We start from the raw sequence: 20,136 nt of genomic DNA, 5'->3' as shown, positions 1-20,136 counted from the left end.
CAACCACAAATGTTTACCATTTAGCAGCACAAACTACATAAAAAACGAGCATTTGGAACCTTCATAATATGAATTCAGTCCCCTTCGCCATATGTAGCCCCTAGAAAACAGCCTTGGCTTCCCCCACCCCCGATTACCACTTTTCTAAGCTCTGAAACGCAGCACACAAAAGGATCTCCCCTGAACTTCCTCTACATGCCGCACCCAGCCAGAACATCTTTAGAACATACGACACCTAAATTTAGAACATACGACACTTAAATTTAGAACATGATCATGAATAATCGAACATGTAATTTTAGAACATTAATACGAAGTATAATAATGCTAATCAATTAACCTAAGTATACCTATGTTCTAAAGTTTTTTTTTTTTTCTTATGTTCTAAATATTCTTTTACCTATGTTCTAAATTTGTTTTTTCCTATGTTCTAAATTTAGTCTACTTATGTTCTAAAGTTTTTTTTTTCCTATGTTCAAAATTTAGTCTACTTATTTTCTGCTCATATAACTTAGTGCTAATTTAATTTGTTTTATTGGATTTTTTTTTTAAAAAAAAACATTTGAAGTTTTTTTTTAGTTATTTATAAAGATAACCTATGAAGGAATTGAACCTACATCCTCTATGCATTTGCATAATGCTCTTCCAATTGAGCTAATAGGTTTTATCATATGTTCTAAATATTATTTGCATATGTTCTAAAATTTATTGCTTAAGCTCTAAATTTTTCAATCTAAGCTCTAAATATATGTATGTTCTAAACTATTTTCCTATGTTCTACATTTTATTGTTTATGTTCTAAAGTTTTCTGTCCATGTTCTAAATATATATCTTATATTCAAATTTTTTTGTCTATGTTCTAAATTTATTTCGTATGTTCTAAATTTTTTTCATATGCTCTAAATTTTTTCTGTATGCTCTAAATTTTATCCTATGTTCAAAAATTTTTCTACCTATTTTCTATTTTTTTTTCCGTACGTTCTAAATTTTTTCTATCTATGTTCTAAACTTTATCATATGTTCTAAATTTTTACCTTATGTTCTAATTTTTTTCACCGTATGTTCTAAATTTTTAGTATATGTTCTAAACTTATTTTCTATGCTCTTTTTTTTCCCAATATTCTAAATTTCCAATTTTTTTTTCCTATGATCTTTTTTTTTTCCCCAATGTTCTATATTCCTATGTTCTAAATTTTTTACTATGTTGCAAATCATTTTCTTATGTTCCAAATTTTTCCTATGTTCTAAAGTTGTTCGTATATTCTACACCTATGTTCTAAAGTTTTTTCTACCTATGTTCTAAAGTTTTTTTTTTTTCCTATGTTCTAAATATTCTTTTACCTATGTTCTAAATTGTTTTGCCTATATTCTAAATTTAGTCTACTTATGTTCTAAAGTTGTTTTTCTTTTCTATGTTCTAAATTTTTACTAACTATGTTCTAAAGTTTTATTAGTAACAATGTCAATAATTTGTGCAAAATTTGGGATAGTAGAATGTAACGAGTAAGTAACGGCACTCAATGTAGGAATTAGGTGTATTTGAATCAAAGGTTAGCCGTGAATTAACCTTTCCCTAATATGAGACAATGCTCCAATCGTGTCATTACCGTTACATAATCTAGGTTTAGTTAAGCATAACTAAACATGCCGCTCCTGAATGAGCATAATCCCTGCAACACACAACTGAAAGTTTAATTGACAGTTCATTGTGTTTACTGACCCAAGACGGGAAGTCATCACCTTAACCATTGGAATTCCAATAAGAGGCTCAGACTTTCGAATGCACCAGCTTATTGTCCTACCAAAACAAGACAGTTGAATGCGAAGAATATCGACAACACAAAAATGAAGGCTAAAGCAGTCCCATAATATAGAATGAACTATACTCTTTATTATTGCCAGAAATGGGGAACAAAAGAAAAGGCCAAAGATAAAATAACAAATAGAAACCAAAACACCAACGCCTAGAAACTGCCAAAAAAAACCCGAACAAAAAACAGGAAACAGCAATAACAGCAAGCAGAAACAGCAGCAGCAAGTGGAACCAGCAGCACCAACCTACAACAGCAGCAGCAACCAGAAACAGACCTCAGCAGACCAGCTGCACCACCAAACGGACAACAGCAACAACCCGAGCCCAGAAGGCCAGCTGCAGCACCAGACAGCAACATAGCACAAAGAAACAGCAGCTAGCAGGAGACTAGGCTGCTAACACCAAGAACAACACCAGCAGCACCAGGAAACAGCTAGCAACACACAGCAAGGCAGGCATCACAGCCTGAACCAGCACCACAAACAGCAGCCCGAAACAGAGAAAGCCAGCCTGCACACCAAGCAACAGCTGCACATAACAGCACAAAGCAGGAAAGCTGGAGCAGGACACAGATAGGAGCAAGAAACAGAAAAGAGCAAACCCAGCTAGGCAACAACAGTCAACACCAAATCATTATAGTTCACAAAAGAGAAGAGGACCAGTCTAGACCAGAATGGAAGAGCACCACATGTAGCTTCAAAACTTCCCATAAAACAAAATGGAGAATAACCAGAAGTGTTGAACGAATAATGCTGGTTACTTCATATATTTCCACAATGATCAACACCATGTTCTAAAAGAGTTTAGAACATGCTTAAAAAGAGTTTAGAACATGCTAAGCTATGTCAGTTGCTTGCGTATCTTAAAAGTGTATTTTAGATCATAACATTGACATTCTATAAACATATCGACATGAACAACGTAGAAAGATCAACACCATGTTCTAAATTATTTCAACCTATGTTCTAATTTTTTTCTATGTTCCAAATTTTTTCTACCTATGTTCTAAAGTTTATTTTCAGCCCTGCAATCACAAGTTCACAACCAACAACCCCTAACCAATTAGCTGCTGTTGCATAAATCAACCACCACACCACAACCCCTACAAGCAGGGGCAATCGCACCAACATCACCAATTTCGAAATCAAAATTCGAAAAAATCAGCAAAAATTGAACCCTAAATTCGAACTATAGATCCGCAAAAATAAGAAAAAATAGAACATAGAGAATAAGCCAGATTTGTTTTTAGACATGACGAATTGATGCAAGCAGAACAAGTAATGCCAAGTTGTTCAAGCTATGCTTGCTCATTAATCGAGTTTAAAAGTTTTGTTTAGCCTGAATTGTTTACTTAACAAACAATTTTTAACAGAACTTATTCTTATTCTTGAGTGTATCGGGGTAGGCATTATACACAAGTAGTTGTTACACCATAATTTGGATGACTACTGCTATGAACTGAACTAATGACCAACAAAAAAAGGAAAAAAATAAATGCTTTTCAATTTTAATAACACGAGTTTAATTACCCAAAACCTGATATATTTAATCAATGAATCAAAATTGATACAGAACATTACAGCAATGATTCAATGAATATAAGCAGGGAAAAATGGCTGCAAAGCCACTAATATAATCATTGTGCTATACAAGCGGTTTGTTGTGTGTTGAATCCTAAATCCTAAATTCGAATACCCTAAATTAGAATCCTAAATCCGCAAAAAAAGAACCCTAAATTCGAACGCGAAATTTGAAAAAATCGAACTCAAAAAAATCAAACTCCATGCGAAATTCATTAAAATCAAAACAGAAAAACGCAAATATCAAATCACAAAATCGCAAAATCAAATCAAAAAATCGGAAACATAAAATCGCAAAAATCAAATCAAAAAATCGCAAAATCTATGAACATCATGCTAAGTTCATGGAAATTTGAACAAAATCGAAAAAAAAAACAAACCTGAGTCGAAAATCCTTCAAATTGCAATTTCTATGGAGATTTTTGGGGTTTGCAGAGAGAGAATGTGATGAACACGAAGAGAGAGAAAGTTAGAGGAGAGAGAAAATTTTGATCGGTTGGTAGAGGGTATAAGGAAAAATACGTGTTTTAATCTTAACCGTCTAAATTACCTTAATCCTACGGCTGAGATTGGTTCTTATATAACTAGGGTTCTTATATAAGGAGGGGTTCTTACCGGATCCCTCCCCTATATATATATATATATATATATATAATTGTAAGACTCAATGTGGACAAAAAATTAATTATGTGACTTTATTTTGGAACTCCCCAGTCTACGCTAAGTAATACTAATGAGGTCGAAAACTATTAACCATAAATCCATGATCGAATTAAATGGATCATGTTTAGCCTTTTTCTTCAGTTTGTTATCGTCATATTTATATCACATTCCACAATTTTGTCATATGCTAATCCGAATGGGAAAACAAAAAAAGTCAATAGGTGTAGTTAGTGGACTGATAGACATTACTTTTTTTTATAATTTATTTTGGTAAAGACTGATATAGACGTTAAAACAATTGAACTATCTTAGTCCATATGTTTTCCCTAAATCATCAGTTTACACAATATTTTCCCAATTTCCCTATATTTAATACCACTCTGTACTTGTTACTCCCTTCGTTTTCAAATACTTGCTCCACTTTTCATTTTCTGTCGTTTTTAAAATACTTGCTATATTTCCTTATTTGAAAAGCTTTTACAATATTTAATTCAATTCTATCAACTAGTGGACCAAACCTAAATCTTTTATATTAATTTCATATTTTCTCTTCTCCAATTCTCCTAACTACTTTTACTTTTTACATTTTTTAATTCTTCCACCTACCCCACTACCTCCATATTTTAGTACTTTCATCAACTTCTCCTAAATCTCCACGTATAGAGAAATATAACAAGTATTTAAAAATGGATGGAGTATCAGTTATGCCTTATAAATCTGTGTATTCATATTTTATACTCATATGCTTTTATGGAAACACTCAATGAACAATCTGTGTGAAAAGGATAATAAAGGTTATGATGCTTTAAAATTTATAAAAATAATTGACGAGCCCCACCTAAAATAAAGTTTTATCTAGAAATAGAGGGAGTTTATCGTCACAAACTTTAATTATTCCGTGTATATTATCAATATTCTATTACCTCGAAAATTTTCAAATTAATGGTCACACTGAAGGAAAATTTTAATCCTAAGAGGACCATATAATATTACAATCATTATCACTATCAACTTTAAGGCTATGACGTATAACACCTAACCCAACCTTATATGAGTTATTGTATCATTTCAACTTGCAACTGTACATACTATATTTATTCGAATACACAATTTTGTTCATATTTTCCCACTATTATCTTATTCATTCTAATATGTATATGAAGAGGCAACTTTTTGTTTCGACCTTAATATTGGGTGTTCTATACCAACTTTTAAGTAGTGTTTATGCGGTGGTTGTCTTTGAGTATAATTGGTGTTCTCCCAATTATGGTAATTACACCCAAGGAAGTGTCTACCATCAAAACCTTAATCATCTTTTTTCAAACCTCTCATCTCAAACTTTGTCTCGTCGATTTTATAACACCACTAGTGGCGATTATCCTAACAAAGTGTATGGAATCTATCAATGTCGAGAAGATTTTACCCTAGAGGTATGCAACCAGTGTATCGATGATGCAACACAAAAAATTACAGAAATGTGCCCTTTATATGTCGAAAGTATAGTGTGGTACGATGAATGTATGTTACGGTATGCAAACCGTTCCATATTCTCTTTGAGCGAGACATCTCCATCTTCTGATGCATGGTATACGGATACTGTCCCTAACTACGAGGAATTTGTCCCGGTGATAGAGAAGACGACGAAGGCCATTATTAGTCAAGCTGCTCGTACTACTGCTCGAGGACATTTTGCTAGCACATATGCCAATTATACGTCGATCCATAGAGTGTACAACTTTGCTATGTGCACCCCCGATATAGATGAGGTCGAATGTAAGAATTGCTTATTGATTGCTTCAAAAAAGTTATCTACATATTATAACGAAAGTAAGGGGGTGACGAGCTTCTTACCTAGCTGTCAATTAGGCTATGATACCGCGATTAATCAGATGACGCATGTACCACTGACTCCAGACCAAGCTCAAGCTCCCGGTCAACCTCCAAGTCCGGCTCCAAGTAAGGCTCTATAAGATTGATCTATGTTTTTTTTTCAAGTTTTTTGAGAACTGTATTGTAAGAGTTGGTAAATATTTTTTTTTACGTCTTTTTGCAACCATGTGGGGTAGGAAACTAAAGTAGAGAGATAGTGTTTGGGTAGTTTTTTTTTATGAAAATGAAATTATACAGCTTTTTATGGACCCATTGGAGAAAAAATTAGTTAGGTAATCTTTTAGACAAGAAGGGAATATCAACAATAATGAGGCGTGATGGGTCGCTATCAATATGGTCAATACTAAGAGATGAAAATAATATAAAAATCAATAATAACAGAATAAAAATTAATAATAACATTATAATTAAAAAAATACGCTCTTTTCTCTTTCCCTCTTTCTTAATCGAAAATCTTGCTAAAATATAATAATAACAATATAGAATAAGAATAATAGTATAAAATAAAAAATGACAGTATATTTATTAATGATAACCATATAAATAAAAATAAAAATAAAGTACAGTACTTATTATGGAGGGTCTATACTTACTCAACAATAGTTGATAAAGAGAGGGGGCCGGGGGGTTATGACTATGGGGCGATATACATATAGTTGTAAATAGAAAATATTTAAGAGGCGTAAATGCAATGGTCCCTCTAAAAATAAGTTTGAACGAGTCCAACTACTTGTTATTGACCCACATATCTTATCTTTTGAATAGTCCACAGTAAGAAGTGATCGGGTAGCTAGAGAAATAACTTTATAGGAGATAAAGATTATCCCATCTGAACCCGACTTGTTAAGATCTTGAACAAAATTATGCTGACCCGACTTTACCGGACTAACCAAACTCAAACCTAGATGAGACATGACGACAATCATAGCACCAGGTAACATACTTAGGTTGACAATTTTAATTTGGCTATGTTTGTTTGACAATGAACAACTTTGATATTTTTAACACAAAATTACTAATATTATTAAAAGTTGATATTTTGAACTTATTAAATCAAACAAATTTAATAAGATTATTTTTTTTTATTCGGTAAATAATTAATTATTGATTTTCAATATGATGTATGTACATGGTGTGTCAAAAGTCAATATTGCTTCACATACCTCAAAATGCACCACAAGTCTATCTACTAATAGCATACTAGCTAGTACGTCAACACGGCTGAAAATAAATAGATCCTGTCAAGAATGACATCATGGTTGGCGAGAATTAGCCAAAAATCTTGTTTGTTTACACTTTGCTTTTGCAACTTTTTGGTGTCGATGCAGCGGTTACCTTCGAAGTTTACGAGTGTTCTTCAACAAATGGTAATTACACCAACGGAAGTGCCTACCAACATAATCTCAATCGCCTTTTTTCGAGTCTATCCACCAAGACATTTACTCGGAGGTTTTACAACACCACTACCGGCAATTTTCCAAGCAAAGTGTATGCAATCTATCAATGTCGAGAGGATCTAGGCTTAGACATTTGTAGTGAGTGTACCAAAGAAGCAACAAAAAAAATTACGCAATTATGTCCATTTTATAGTGAAGCTATTGTATGGTACGACGAATGTATGTTAAGGTATGCAAACCGTTCTATTTTCTCCTTGAGCGAGACAAATCCATCAAGGGCGTCATGGTACGATGGTATAGTCTCGAACTATGACAAGTTTGGTCCATTAGTGGAAAAAACAATGAATAACATGGTAACTGAAGCTTCTAGTGTCACTTCTCGAGGACATTTTGCTAACACATACGCCGATTGGACATTGATCGATAGGATGTACTGCTTCGCTATGTGCACTCGCGATATAGATGAGTTTGGTTGTAAGAACTGCTTGAGTACTGGTATATCAGAAATATCTGGATATTATAACATAAGTAAAGGGGTGACAGTGTTCTATCCAAGCTGTCAATTAGGTTATGATACGAAACTCGATCAAATGAAACATGTACCACTTGTACTAGCTCCAGCTCCAGCTCCTGCTCAAGCTCAAGACCAAATTCAAGGTTAGACCTTTAACGAATATATATTGCAAGTAGATTTTGCTTAAATTGACTTGAGGAAAATTTTCTTATGATGCAATATTTTTTGTATAGAAAGGCGGAAAAGATCATCATCTCATATTGTTGTAGCAATTAGTGTTCCATTAATTCTAGTAGTCTTGCTTCTCTCAAGTGCCGGTTTTTGTGTCTACCGTCACAAACGCAAAAAATCCTTCTCCAGGTAATTGTAAGTCTTTGTCGACGATCTTCTATAGTCATCACCGAAACAAATCCAACAAGATCTCAAGTACGTGTCTTTAATTTGCCACAGATGAAGAGATTGTTGGTGTAGAGTCATTGCAATTCAATTTCAAGACAATAAGAGATGCAACAGATAACTTTTCCGAGCATAATAAACTTGGCCAAGGTGGATTTGGTAGCGTTTACAAGGTACATTCTTCTTCACAACTAGTCCCTTCGATCAATATATATCCCTCCTCAAAGTTTTGATTCACCGAAAATAGTGTAACGAAGGTAAATTATCATACTTGTACTTTATAATATACTTTTTATCTCAAGTTGGTAACTAATATACTATAATTTATTATTTGTTCATAAATTTTTTGATTAAAGTGATAAATTCATGTTTATTTTTATGTATCTACTTTCATAGGGAAAGCTTCGAGATGGACAAGAAATCGCTGTGAAAAGGTTGTCAACATGCTCAGGGCAAGGCAGTACAGAGTTTAAAACGGAGATTCTTTTAGCAGCAAAACTCCAACATAATAATTTAGTTAAACTCTTGGGGTTTTGTTTACATGGAGAAGAAAAGTTACTTGTGTATGAATTACTGCCTAATGCAAGTCTCGACAAAGTACTATTCGGTATATGATCTCTAAATATTCATCATCCCTTCTTTTTAATCTAATTTTCTAGTAAAATAAACATTGAATTATCATTAATGCACCATCGAAAATTTTGCAGGCCAAAACGAGCATCCATCACTAGATTGGGAAATCCGCTTCAAGATCTTACTTGGGACTGCTCGGGGACTCTTATACCTTCATGAAGATTCGAGGTTGAAGATTATACATCGTGACCTAAAACCAAGCAATATTCTCTTAGACGAATATATGAACCCAAAGATATCAGATTTTGGATTGGCAAGACTTGTTGGAAGGGAACAAATGCATGTTGATACGAGTAAAGTTGCTGGAACATAGTAAGTACTTGACACATTCAATTCAATTATTTTTGTCCCTTCAAATTTTCGGCTTCAATTTTATAAGCGTAACACATATACTTGTAACAAATTGTCTCTTGTAACTCGATCTAATTGAAGTTTCTTATTGGCCTGGTGACTCTCTATACGACTACAGTGGATATATGGCTCCGGAGTATGCCTTGACAGGGCGTTTCTCACTTATGTCAGATGTCTATAGTTTTGGAGTAATAGCTTTGGAGGTAGTAAGTGGTCACATGTGTAGTTCAACCGTCTTCCCTTATCATGAAGACAGTCTATTAATACGAGTAAGTTATTACAAGACAAAAGTGTTAGTCTATTTCTAATTTAATTTGGATATATTTTTGCCTCTTAATATTCAAATTTATACCAATTCTGTGATTTGTTGTAGGCTTGGAAACTATGGAAAGAAAACGCAATTTTAGACTTGGTGGATCCTAGACTTAATACCAACTATCCAACCGATGAAATGACTAGACACATTCACCTTGGTTTACTTTGTATACAAGAAGATGCAAACAAGAGACCGACAATGGCTACGATTGTCTCGGTTCTCAAGGGCCACAAAGTGGCTCTTTCTGAACCCGAACCACCCTTGATCGGTCTATCAACAAACGTTACATTTGGGTTGAAAAAAAATGTGGGTACATCATCTTCCAACGAGTTTCATTCAAATATCGACGACATAACAGAAGTTTATCCTCGATAGCGCAAGGTACACCACCAAAAAAAGGCTAGAATCATAATTATCATATTTATATTCAGGTTGTTACATGATGATATTAAACATCACACACATCAACTTATAAAAATCTTCATCTTGCTCGAATACTTTTTTTTTTTCTTTGAAGAAATCTTCTTTCTCGAAACCTTATCAAAGCTTAAATTTAGTCTAGCAAATCATTGAAACAATAACTTAGACATCTCATCTATATGCATTCATCTTGGGTCAACCCCAGACATAGTTACATTATTTACAGACCCGCTAGACTTGCTGTCTACAACGTTTATTTCTCTTATGTTTCTAAAAACGAAAACCGGCTCTTGTGGCATTGGAAGTGTGTATGCATTACTATGTAACACGAGAACTGGTAATTCCATTGTAGGTCTAACATCCATCGACTCTTGAACGCAAAGCAAGCCAACGTGCATGCATCTCAAAACTTCGTCACTTGAGCATGAGTCTCTTATTATTGGATCCACAAATTCCAAAGGATTTCCTTCCCTCCATTTTATCCATGCCTACATATATATTTTAATACTTGTTTATATCCTTTCATATTAATTTTTGGTATGGAAAATGGAGAATAAATAACATGTTATTTTAAAGGAGAACTTACATGGCTTATAAGGTCATCAGCGTCACCCAAATCATCGAAGCAACTATTTCTTCTTTTTCCAGTGATGATTTCTAAAACAAGTACGCCAAAGCTATAGACATCTGATTTGTCGGAGAATTGGCCTTGCATTGCATACTCTGGAGACATGTAACCGCTGCAAGAAAATGTTGTACACATAAATATATGTATATTCATCAATAATATATGAATATGTACATCTTTTGGTCCTATTTCTATTCAATTACAAATGATTTTGAAATTTGAAATTCTACTTACTAAGTTCCGACAATCCTATTTGTATTCCCTTGGCTTTGATCCACATCGAAAATCCTTGCCAAGCCAAAGTCTGAAATTTTGGGGTTCAGTTCTTCATCAAGCAAAACGTTGCTTGCTTTGAGATCACGATGGATTATTTTAAGCCGAGAATCTTGGTGGAGATAAAGCATCCCTCGAGCAATCCCCCCTATAATATTGTATCGCGTTCCCCAATCTAACAACCCTTGTCTTTCCGTATCTGCGGATCATAATAAGTTACAATATAAAGGTTAAAATAGCTTTAATATCTTAGAAAGAGACTTAAAAAGATTCTATCATGAGAAATCTATCATACCAAATAAAAAATAGTCTAGGCTTTTATTGGCAACGTATTCGTACACTAGAATCATCTCCTCTCCAGTTAAACAAAACCCTAATAGTCTAACCAAGTTTCTATGCTGAAGTTTTGCTACCAACAACACCTCATTCTTGAACTCTTCTTCCCCTTGGTAAGAACCTTTGGACAACCTCTTCACTGCTATTTCTTGTCCATCTGGCATTATACCCTAAGATAAAAAATTAAAAATATATTAAAATAAAAATTAAATCAACTAACAAATTTTACAGTTTTACAAGTCTATTGTGTAACCCCAAAAAAAGAAAAAAAAAACACGTTATTTTATGTTCTACTTGATTGCTAAACATTTTTTGAAAATTTTTATAATTGTAAGAGGATGTAAGATATTAATCAGAAAAATGATAAAGTAAGAGCGAGAGGGTTTAAAAAGATGGAATGAATATGCAAGTAATTTTTGTGTCCTTTAGGTCTGTACTGTTTGTTTGTGTTGCTGAGCTATTAATATATTTTTTTACCTTTTCCAAAAAAAAGAATATGCAAGTAATGTAAGCAAAAGGTGTAACTAACTAATTATAAATTTATAATGGAGTAATAAGGGTGCAATGGTATAGAGTTTACACAAAATAGAAAAAAGTAAATGTATATATATAGAAGATCAAAGAACAAAAAATCTAAGAATGGATGGAGTACCACTCAATATTGCCTCAAAATGACTCTTTAACTCAATTAAAATTGAGTTCAAATTATATTGTAATACCTTATAGACGCCTCCAAATCCACCTTCGCCGACTTTATTCTCATCTGAAAAATTATTAGTTGCCAATTGAAGTGTAGCCACATCATATTGCAAGGACTCAATCATTGCAAAATCCTGACTTGCTGTATCATATCATTAAAGTGATCACCATAAGATTTATGAGTTATGTAACAATATAATGCAACAATATAATTTAAAGAACTGATCTTAGAGAGTATGCAACAATATAATGCGCGATCTTCTTACCACTTCTAGCGTGCAATGTGTTATACTTCTTAGCTTTCTTAATCTTATAACATATTCCTAGGGCAAGAATTACAGCTGATATAACAACCACTGGAATCACAATGGCAATGATCACCTTTGCTGTGTTTTTTCTTTTTCCTGCATTTTTGTAGTTGTTCTTTTGTTAACATCATAATAATCTCATTGGGACTTATCTCATGAAAGAATGGGAAGAAAAGACAATTATACTCAATGTACCATATTAGGATACTCTAGATAAATTACAAGAAAAAAAATCATAATTCTATAATTTCATAATAGAAACAGATCAATAAGAAATTAAGAATGTTACTAATACGCACTTGAAAACTATTCTACAAAGAAAAAAAGGCCATATATTCCAACAAAAAAAAAAGTTGATATAAATACAGTAGTATAATAATGCAAGTACAGCCCGTTTTGTGTGTGACCACTTATAAAAGAACAAAGTAACCCTTATAATACTGACCAATTAATCATTGTAATACTAACCGAGTAATCCCTATTACATTAACGAAGTAACCCTTATAATTAATGACTGGTCACACCCGCATATAAGAATTTGTGATGAAAGTATGAGAATCAAACGAGATTAAGTGACAACTAAGACTATCATTGTAAATTAATATTAGGATTGATCATCTTACAGTAAGATGAGATACGGTCAATGATTTTTTTAAGCAACTACCTTATAATATACATATATAACATGTACATAATAATGTTATTCTTGTTTAACCTATTTTTTATTTTTAGTACGATGTTTGTAAAGACTTATACTTGCTTTGACAGAACTTAATTTATATTAACATGGTCCTCACGTCAAAGAAAATAAAACTTGTATGTTAAACGCAAAACATGAAGTAAATATATAATTTCTGCAAGAAATATAAATTACTTGTACATACATAAGATCTGTTCCATAAGACATACCTTCATGAATTGTTGTTGCTGTTTCATTCATAACAGTAAGATCAAATCGAACATTACAACTAGGTAGCAACACCCATGTACCGATCCTCGTCTGGAGCTGACTAATTCCGTTACTCAAGCACTGGTTACAATCATCGGAAGTCAAGTCCGGTGTACACTGAGCCATCGCGTAATACTTTAAGGAACTTGTAACATCACCGGTCTTATTACCATACTTCATGGAGCTATTCGAGACTAGGGGTGCTAAATCATTCATGGTTTTATTCCGTTCATCTAAAAATGCTTGGATTCCATTACTAGGAATCGTTGGAACATCGTTATATCCCACAATTCTATGAGTAACATCGAGTTTCTGATAGATTGACACGTTAGAAAAACGAATTGTACAATTTTCACTCCATAGAACGGCCCAATTTTGGGTTGGACACTCTTTGAGGATATTCAAATGTGATTCATTAACACATCGGCTACAATATTGACTATCAGTGTTACCTCGACATAGGTAGAGGCCATAGACTCGATTGGGAGCTTGGCCAAACGTCGAGTAGTAGAATCGTGATTCGGACTGCGCTGCTTGGGAGGTTAAGTTGTTTAAGAGATTGTTGAGGTTTGTTTGATAAGGGCTATTTATGATGTAATTTGAACTTCCCGTGCAATTTGTATAGTAGTAAAAATAAGCTTGTGTACTTGGAATAACAAAATGAATAGCTAATAACAATGTAAAGGATATTATTATCGAGGCCATAGTATTTGCGCAAAAAGGCAAGACAAAATAGATGATGATAATTGATTGGACTATTTTGTAAAATATACGAAATATTGTAAGTAATGGAAGAAAACAAAAAATGTACTACGTATATATATTATAGAAAAATTCCATTGCATTATTAGGGTTGCCAAGGTTGACTTTTTCCACAATAACGACTTACTCTCCATAATAGGGTATAAGTATAGCACTATATATAGTTGACATTTTTAATTTGCTAACCAACTTTGATTGTTAATGTTATGTATAAGTTAAATGAATCTTAGGAAACTAATTTTTAAGCTTGCTAGATATTATTAATTTATACTCTCTATGTCCCCATATAATTTGAAAAGTCTCATTTCATCCGTTTACATTTCCTTATTAGTTATAGATAGAATATTACTTAACAATAATTTGTTTCTATAATTGAATATCCCTATTTTTCATCTATAATTTTTTTTTTTGATGTTTAGGGAGCCAGATAGACAAATAATATTTAAAAATTATTTATCGTCAAACTAGATGGAACCTCTCTCTTCATAGTGGACTTAATCTAAATTTTAATTTGGACAAAGTCATCTGTTGTTTAATAATTCGATTCCTCTTTCCTTCTTAATCTTCTCATCAATAATGTAGGGCATTGTCTACCTTGTTCCATTGATCTTTAGCAACAATATAAGAACTAAACTAATAGAATAATATCAATAATTCTACTTTTAAATATCATTTTAAATTAGTTAACTACACTGTCCTAATTTTAACGTATAACCAATTATTACTGGTCCCACCAAAACATGATTCCTAGTATAATCTTACACCGAGTACACCCCATTGTGCCAACTGGCCTAGTAGATCATATAAATCCATTTTTATAACATTAAAATAGTCTTTCAGGTATGTAGAATGTAAAAGCATATTCTCTCTCCATTAAATATATTAGTCTCATTTAGTTAGTGGACAATTTTAATAAGTTGATTAAAATTGGGTTTAGCATCGTATTGATGCCATAATGGGCTTCCATAGTTAGTAATATTGTCTTTTAGGAGAAAGATTTGTAAAGTAAAATCCCTAAAAGGAATGAAAATGGAAAATAAGTAGTAAAATATTATCAAAACACAACTTAAAACTATAGGAAGAAGCAGTTTGTAATGCAATGGATGATACAAGCAACTAATTGATCTTTGACAGATCGAACAAACGAACATTTGGGCATACTTGCTTCCAATTTGGGATTGGTTTATTCCAATGATTTCTTACCAAAATACAACAATTTTGAGCTCATGCATGCATGACTTATGCAAAACTTTCCTTTTTGTTGATAATATTTTATTTTTTGGTAGAAAGAGAACTAGATAGATTAAATAAGCAAAGCAGTCATACAGTTTACAGGACTCAGCCTAAGTACAGATAACACCACCATCAACTAAGGCGGGTTCAAAAGTGGTGTATTACCACCCAAATTACATAATTGGTTAGCACTAGAGATAAGTTTGCTGCCAATAAAAACATTACTGATATTACAATAGTTACTACTCAAAGCAGGGGGCAAAATAACCATACAAATGTTCAAAATATTATCAAACTTCCAGTCATCCTTGGTGGAAGGTGTTAGATGCAACATAGCTTGCTTGGCCACCACATTTGCTTCCTTGACTTGATCTCTGGGCCCCTTGGATAGCTTTCCCCTTGGTATCTTGCTTAGCAGGTCCCTACAAAACAGTAGATAATGGTTCTCCATTTCATCAAAGGCTTCGTACGTTTTGATGAGTAACTCCTTTAACTGCCCTTTGACAATCCGATATAATATGAACATCCTCCTAGCCTTCTTTAATGGCCCATGAAATAGCAGTAGAGATTGCCATTGTTTCAGCCATTAAGGCTGAGTTAGCCCAGGTGTGTAATGTGTTGAGCCTTTTGATTTTGATGGACAAATTGACAAACTCGACTAATGAATGTTTTGAGTCTTTGGTGAATAAAGGGTTCAAGCAAAGCTCGTTCCGGAGTAGGAACTTGGATGCGGAGTAGCATTCTTTAAAAAGCCTCGTGCAAATCTCACGTTCTAGTTTTAATTGTGAGCACTCAATAATATAAAGTCGGAAAGGAACTCAATGACTTATGTTAAAGACTACTGGAATAAAAGTTAGTTTTAAAAGATAATTTCTTAAAGAAAAGATAATTTGTAAAAGTTTTAATAAAGATAATTATCGAAGATAATTATCTAGTTGTTTTAATAAATAATAAATTTATCTTTTCAAATAAAATCTTTTTAAACAAACTTTTGATAATCTTTTAAATAAATATTTGATAAAGTTAGCAAGTGGTTTTTCTGTGAGAAAATCTTTTATATGGCTAATGGTTATCAAGTTGTTAGGATAGTGGTTTAATTAGATAAGGCTAGGAAACCTCTTCATGATCACAATCTGTCAAGATAACTCCACAAGTTGTTAGTGGGTTGTTGACATGTGGACGTGATTATGGTGGAGGTTAATGACTAAGCCTTCTCTATAAATACTCATGCAAACTATCTCAGAAAAACATAACTCTTGAGCATAAAAATTCCAGTAGCCATCTAATAACAAAAAGAGAGTTATTTTCCTTCATATATTCTTGAGTGCAATAGGTATTTGTAATCACAGATTGTATTCAAGTACTTAGGGGTTGGGATTGTGAGTTTGTAAAGTGAGGTCAAGGAAGCTTCGTTGCTGAAGTCTTCTGTGAGAGTTGGGAACAAGTTCCTAATTTGTGGAACTTGTTAACGGGTTTGAATCTTCACTTGTAAAGAGTTTGATTACTTAGTGGAAATTTAGAAAAGCCTATATCTTCTCTCGTCACTATTTCATTTAGTTAAATTCCACAAAAAGTTTTTAGATTTCACCTCAAATACAATTCACCCCCCCTCTTGTATTAGCCAGTTAGACTTTCAGTTGGTATCAGAGCAGGAACTCAGAACACGCAGGCAACCCTGTTGAGTAAGTTCCTGGAAAATGGCTTACACAGAGGAAAAGGAATTCGGGAGTACATCCATTCAAAGGCCTCCATACTTCAACGGCAAATTTTATCCTTATTGGAAGGATAAGATGGAAATCTTTATCCAAGCAGAGAATTATCAGGTATGGCGAATTATACAAGTAGGAGATTACGAAATTACGAAAACGAATGCTAATAATGAGGTAATCCCTAAACCTATGGATGAGTATGAAAAAACTGATTTTGAAAAACTTGAAATGAATGCTACTGCCAAAAAGTTTTTAATTTGGGGACTTGGACCCGATGAACATACTCGTGTCAAAGGGTGCAAGTCCGCAAAGGAAATTTGGGATCTTCTGGAAGTTACACATGAAGGAACGTCAGATGTTAAACGTTCCAAAATAGACATTCTTTTGTCTCAGTATGAGCGCTTTGAAATGGGAAACAAAGAATCCATTAAAGACATGTTTACTCGATTTAAAGGTATTACTAACGAACTAACGTGTCTTGGCAAGATAATTCCTATAGATGAGCAGGTCAGAAAAGTCTTAAGAAGTCTTCCAGACAATGACAGATGGAGAGCAAAGGTTGCAGCGGTGCAGGAATCAAAAGACTTCACCAAGTTCAATCTGGAACATCTTGCGGGTTCCCTCATTACTCACGAGATCCAGTCGAACAATCGGACTCAGGAGACTGTCAAAAGTCAAGGGCTAGCATTAAGAGCTAATGAAGAATCCGAAGAGAAGTCTGACATCGATGAAGAAGAAGCTGCAATGTTGGTGAGAAGGCTGAAAAAATTCTACCGTAACAACAAGTTTTTAGACAAGAAGAAAGGATACAGTAAAAGAAATCAGGAACCCAAAGCCAAGTCTTCTTGTCACAAATGTGGAAGCACCAACCACTTCATCAAAGAGTGTCCATTATGGGAATCTGAGAAAGGCAAGGGAAAAGAAGCTGATCAAAGCAGAAATTCCAAGCCTAACTTTTCTAAAACAAATTTCAGGAAAGCAATGATTTCCACGTGGGGAGAATCAAGTTCCGAAGAAGAGGAACAGGAACACACAGACGATGAAGTAGCCAATCTCTGTCTAATGGCAAAGCATGATGATGAGGTAGTCATTCAACCTAATTATTTGAAATCTCTCTCAAAGGATAAATTAATCTCTTTATTGTTAGAAACCTTAGATGAATATAAAGAATTATGTGCAAAACTAAGGCAAGCCGAAAAGGCAACTGGAATTTGTAGAGATCATGTTAAGTATCTGAATAGCTTAAGAAATGATGTTCAAGGCAGATTCTTTGAATTGTTAGATAAAAATATTATGCTAAAAGAATCCCTTGAAAGAGTCAAGAGTGAGAATATCATGCTGAATATTGAATTGACTCAATATAAAATGTTGTGTACTAACATTGATTCTTGCAGGTCTACTGAAGTTCCTTTAATCATGTTTAATAATGAACTAGAGCATGTTAAGAAAGAGATAAAGGAAACCAATGATAAAAATGAGAAACTAGAAAAGGACCTAGAAATTGCAAGAAAAAGTAAAAATACAGCAAGCACGGGTGTTCCCAAGTGGGTAAAGGAAGCTCAGACAAAAAGAACAGAAGGTCTAGGCTATGTTCATAAGAAGAAGTCCACTGGAAAGAAAAAGAAATATGTGAACTTACCTAGTGAGACCGTTTGTTCTTTCTGTGGTAAAAAGGAACATCGCAGTGAAGAATGTACTAAGAAAGCAAATCTGTACAATAAGAATGTGAATTATGTTTGGCAGAAGAAATCTGATTTAAATGTGTCAACACAGGAACCCATGAATGAAAGGGTTCCTACTACTAACTCTTAATTTCTTTTGCAGGTCGAAGTGAGGGGAACAACCAGTGGTACCTCGATAGCGGTTGTTCTAAGCACATGACAGGAGATGAATCCAGATTTCTCTCACTGACGGCCTATACAGGGGGAACAGTGACCTTTGGAGACAATAAGAAAGGCAACATTGTTGCTGTTGGCAAAGTAGGAAGGTCAAGTTCCCATGCAATTGACAATGTATTTTTAGTCGAGGGTTTGAAGCATAATCTACTCAGTATTTCTCAGTTTTGTGATAAAGGAAACTTTGTAAGCTTTTCTTCTGAAAAATGCAAAATCATCAACAATAACACTGGTAAAATCGTTTTGGAAGGAACTCGTAAAGGGAACACATATACCGTGGACCTTAACAAAGTTCCAAAATACAATCTATCTTGTTTAAGTGTTATTGAAGATGATCCACTTCTATGGCATAAACGTTTTGGACATGCTAGTCTTTCATTGCTTGACAAATTAAGGTCAAAGGACTTGGTAATCGGATTACCTTCTATCAAATTCCTAAATGACAAAATTTGTGAAGCCTGCATCAAAGGAAAGCATGTTCGATCATCATTTAAATCAAAGAAAATGGTAAGCACCACAAAACCATTGGAACTCATTCATATGGATTTGTGTGGCCCCGTTAGAATTCAAAGTAGAAGTGGAAAAAGATATGTCTTAGTTCTTGTGGATGATTATTCTAGATTTACTTGGGTCATATTCTTACATAGTAAAGATGAAACTTTTGATATGTTTATGACTTTCTTGAAAAAGACACAAAAATCAATAGGTAATCAACTTATTCATATGAGAACTGACCATGGTACGGAATTCGAAAATTCCAAGTTTGATGAATTTTGCAGAGAACAGGGAATAAGTCACAATTTCTCAGCGCCAAGAACACCACAACAAAATGGTGTGGTTGAGAGGAAGAACCGAACATTGGAAGACATGGCAAGAACAATGCTAATAGCAAGTGGGCTTCCAAGAAATTTTTGGGCAGAAGCCGTCAACACAGCATGCTATATCGTCAACCGAGCCATGCTCAGACCAATGTTGGACAAGACACCTTATGAACTGTTAAAAGGGAGAAAACCTAATATTGCTCATTTAAGAGCTTTTGGATGCAAATGTTTTGTTCACAATAATGATAAAAGAAATCTTGGAAAATTTGATGAAAGGAGTGATGAAGCAGTCTTTTTAGGATATGCATCTAATAGTAAAGCTTATAGAGTTTACAATAAGAGGACTATGTGTGTAGAAGAAAGTATACATGTGATTTTTGATGAAACTAATAATTATGGTTGTATACAGGAATATGAAGATGGAGATTTTGAAATTGGTCTCACTCGTTCAACAGACCAAGATGAAGAATTAATTCCAGAAAGCAGCATGTTCGAATTACTGAAAATACTAATAAGGAACCTACTGAAGTTCCAAATAATACTGAAGCCT

The 20,136-nt window shown here is 33.7% G+C and overlaps 2 protein-coding genes across 4 annotated transcripts; one reads left to right on the top strand and one right to left on the bottom strand.

Annotated features, from left to right (window-relative positions):
* The first annotated feature begins 4,535 nt into the window (after positions 1–4,535).
* LOC110712744 (cysteine-rich receptor-like protein kinase 29) lies at positions 4,536–10,416 on the top strand. 3 transcript variants are annotated; one of them, XM_021891196.1, is made up of 8 exons: positions 4,536–6,012; positions 7,275–8,000; positions 8,308–8,426; positions 8,650–8,860; positions 8,961–9,198; positions 9,356–9,506; positions 9,611–9,934; positions 10,326–10,416. In XM_021891196.1, the coding sequence occupies exons 1-7, from the start codon at positions 5,208–5,210 to the stop codon at positions 9,926–9,928; spliced, it is 2,568 nt and encodes an 855-aa protein (XP_021746888.1). In that variant the 5' UTR covers positions 4,536–5,207; the 3' UTR covers positions 9,929–9,934; positions 10,326–10,416. The 3 variants fall into 3 exon arrangements, with proteins under 3 accessions (XP_021746888.1, XP_021746887.1, XP_021746886.1); XM_021891195.1 differs by having other exon boundaries at positions 10,279–10,372; XM_021891194.1 differs by lacking the exon at positions 10,326–10,416 and having other exon boundaries at positions 9,611–10,125.
* On the bottom strand, positions 10,135–13,894 carry LOC110712746 (putative receptor-like protein kinase At4g00960). Its single transcript, XM_021891197.1, has 7 exons — positions 13,127–13,894; positions 12,176–12,313; positions 11,930–12,051; positions 11,170–11,380; positions 10,836–11,073; positions 10,560–10,713; positions 10,135–10,461 (listed from the first exon to the last, which is right to left on the bottom strand). Exons 1-7 carry the CDS (start codon positions 13,869–13,871, stop codon positions 10,159–10,161), a joined length of 1,911 nt encoding a protein of 636 aa, XP_021746889.1. The 5' UTR covers positions 13,872–13,894; the 3' UTR covers positions 10,135–10,158.
* Positions 13,895–20,136: the final 6,242 nt, after the last annotated feature.

This window comes from Chenopodium quinoa, unplaced genomic scaffold, assembly GCF_001683475.1.
Source record: "Chenopodium quinoa cultivar QQ74 unplaced genomic scaffold, ASM168347v1, whole genome shotgun sequence".
Classification (NCBI taxonomy): Eukaryota; Viridiplantae; Streptophyta; class Magnoliopsida; order Caryophyllales; family Amaranthaceae; genus Chenopodium; species Chenopodium quinoa.
Note: the sequence above shows the minus strand (reverse complement) of the source record. Positions and strands in the feature narration are given on the sequence as shown.

Excerpts from the sequence above, each read along its gene's own strand:
- LOC110712746 (XM_021891197.1), bottom strand. The coding sequence starts at position 13,871 with ATGGCCTCGATAATAATATCCTTTACATTGTTATTAGCTATTCATTTT. Across the intron at positions 11,074-11,169 it reads CCTAGACTATTTTTTATTTG|ATACGGAAAGACAAGGGTTG; the intron begins GTATGATAGATT and ends TATGATCCGCAG. Across the intron at positions 10,714-10,835 it reads AATAGGATTGTCGGAACTTA|CGGTTACATGTCTCCAGAGT; the intron begins GTAAGTAGAATT and ends ATTTTCTTGCAG.
- LOC110712744 (XM_021891196.1), top strand. The coding sequence starts at position 5,208 with ATGTATATGAAGAGGCAACTTTTTGTTTCGACCTTAATATTGGGTGTT. Across the intron at positions 8,001-8,307 it reads AGCTCAAGACCAAATTCAAG|ATGAAGAGATTGTTGGTGTA; the intron begins GTTAGACCTTTA and ends AATTTGCCACAG. Across the intron at positions 8,427-8,649 it reads GATTTGGTAGCGTTTACAAG|GGAAAGCTTCGAGATGGACA; the intron begins GTACATTCTTCT and ends CTACTTTCATAG.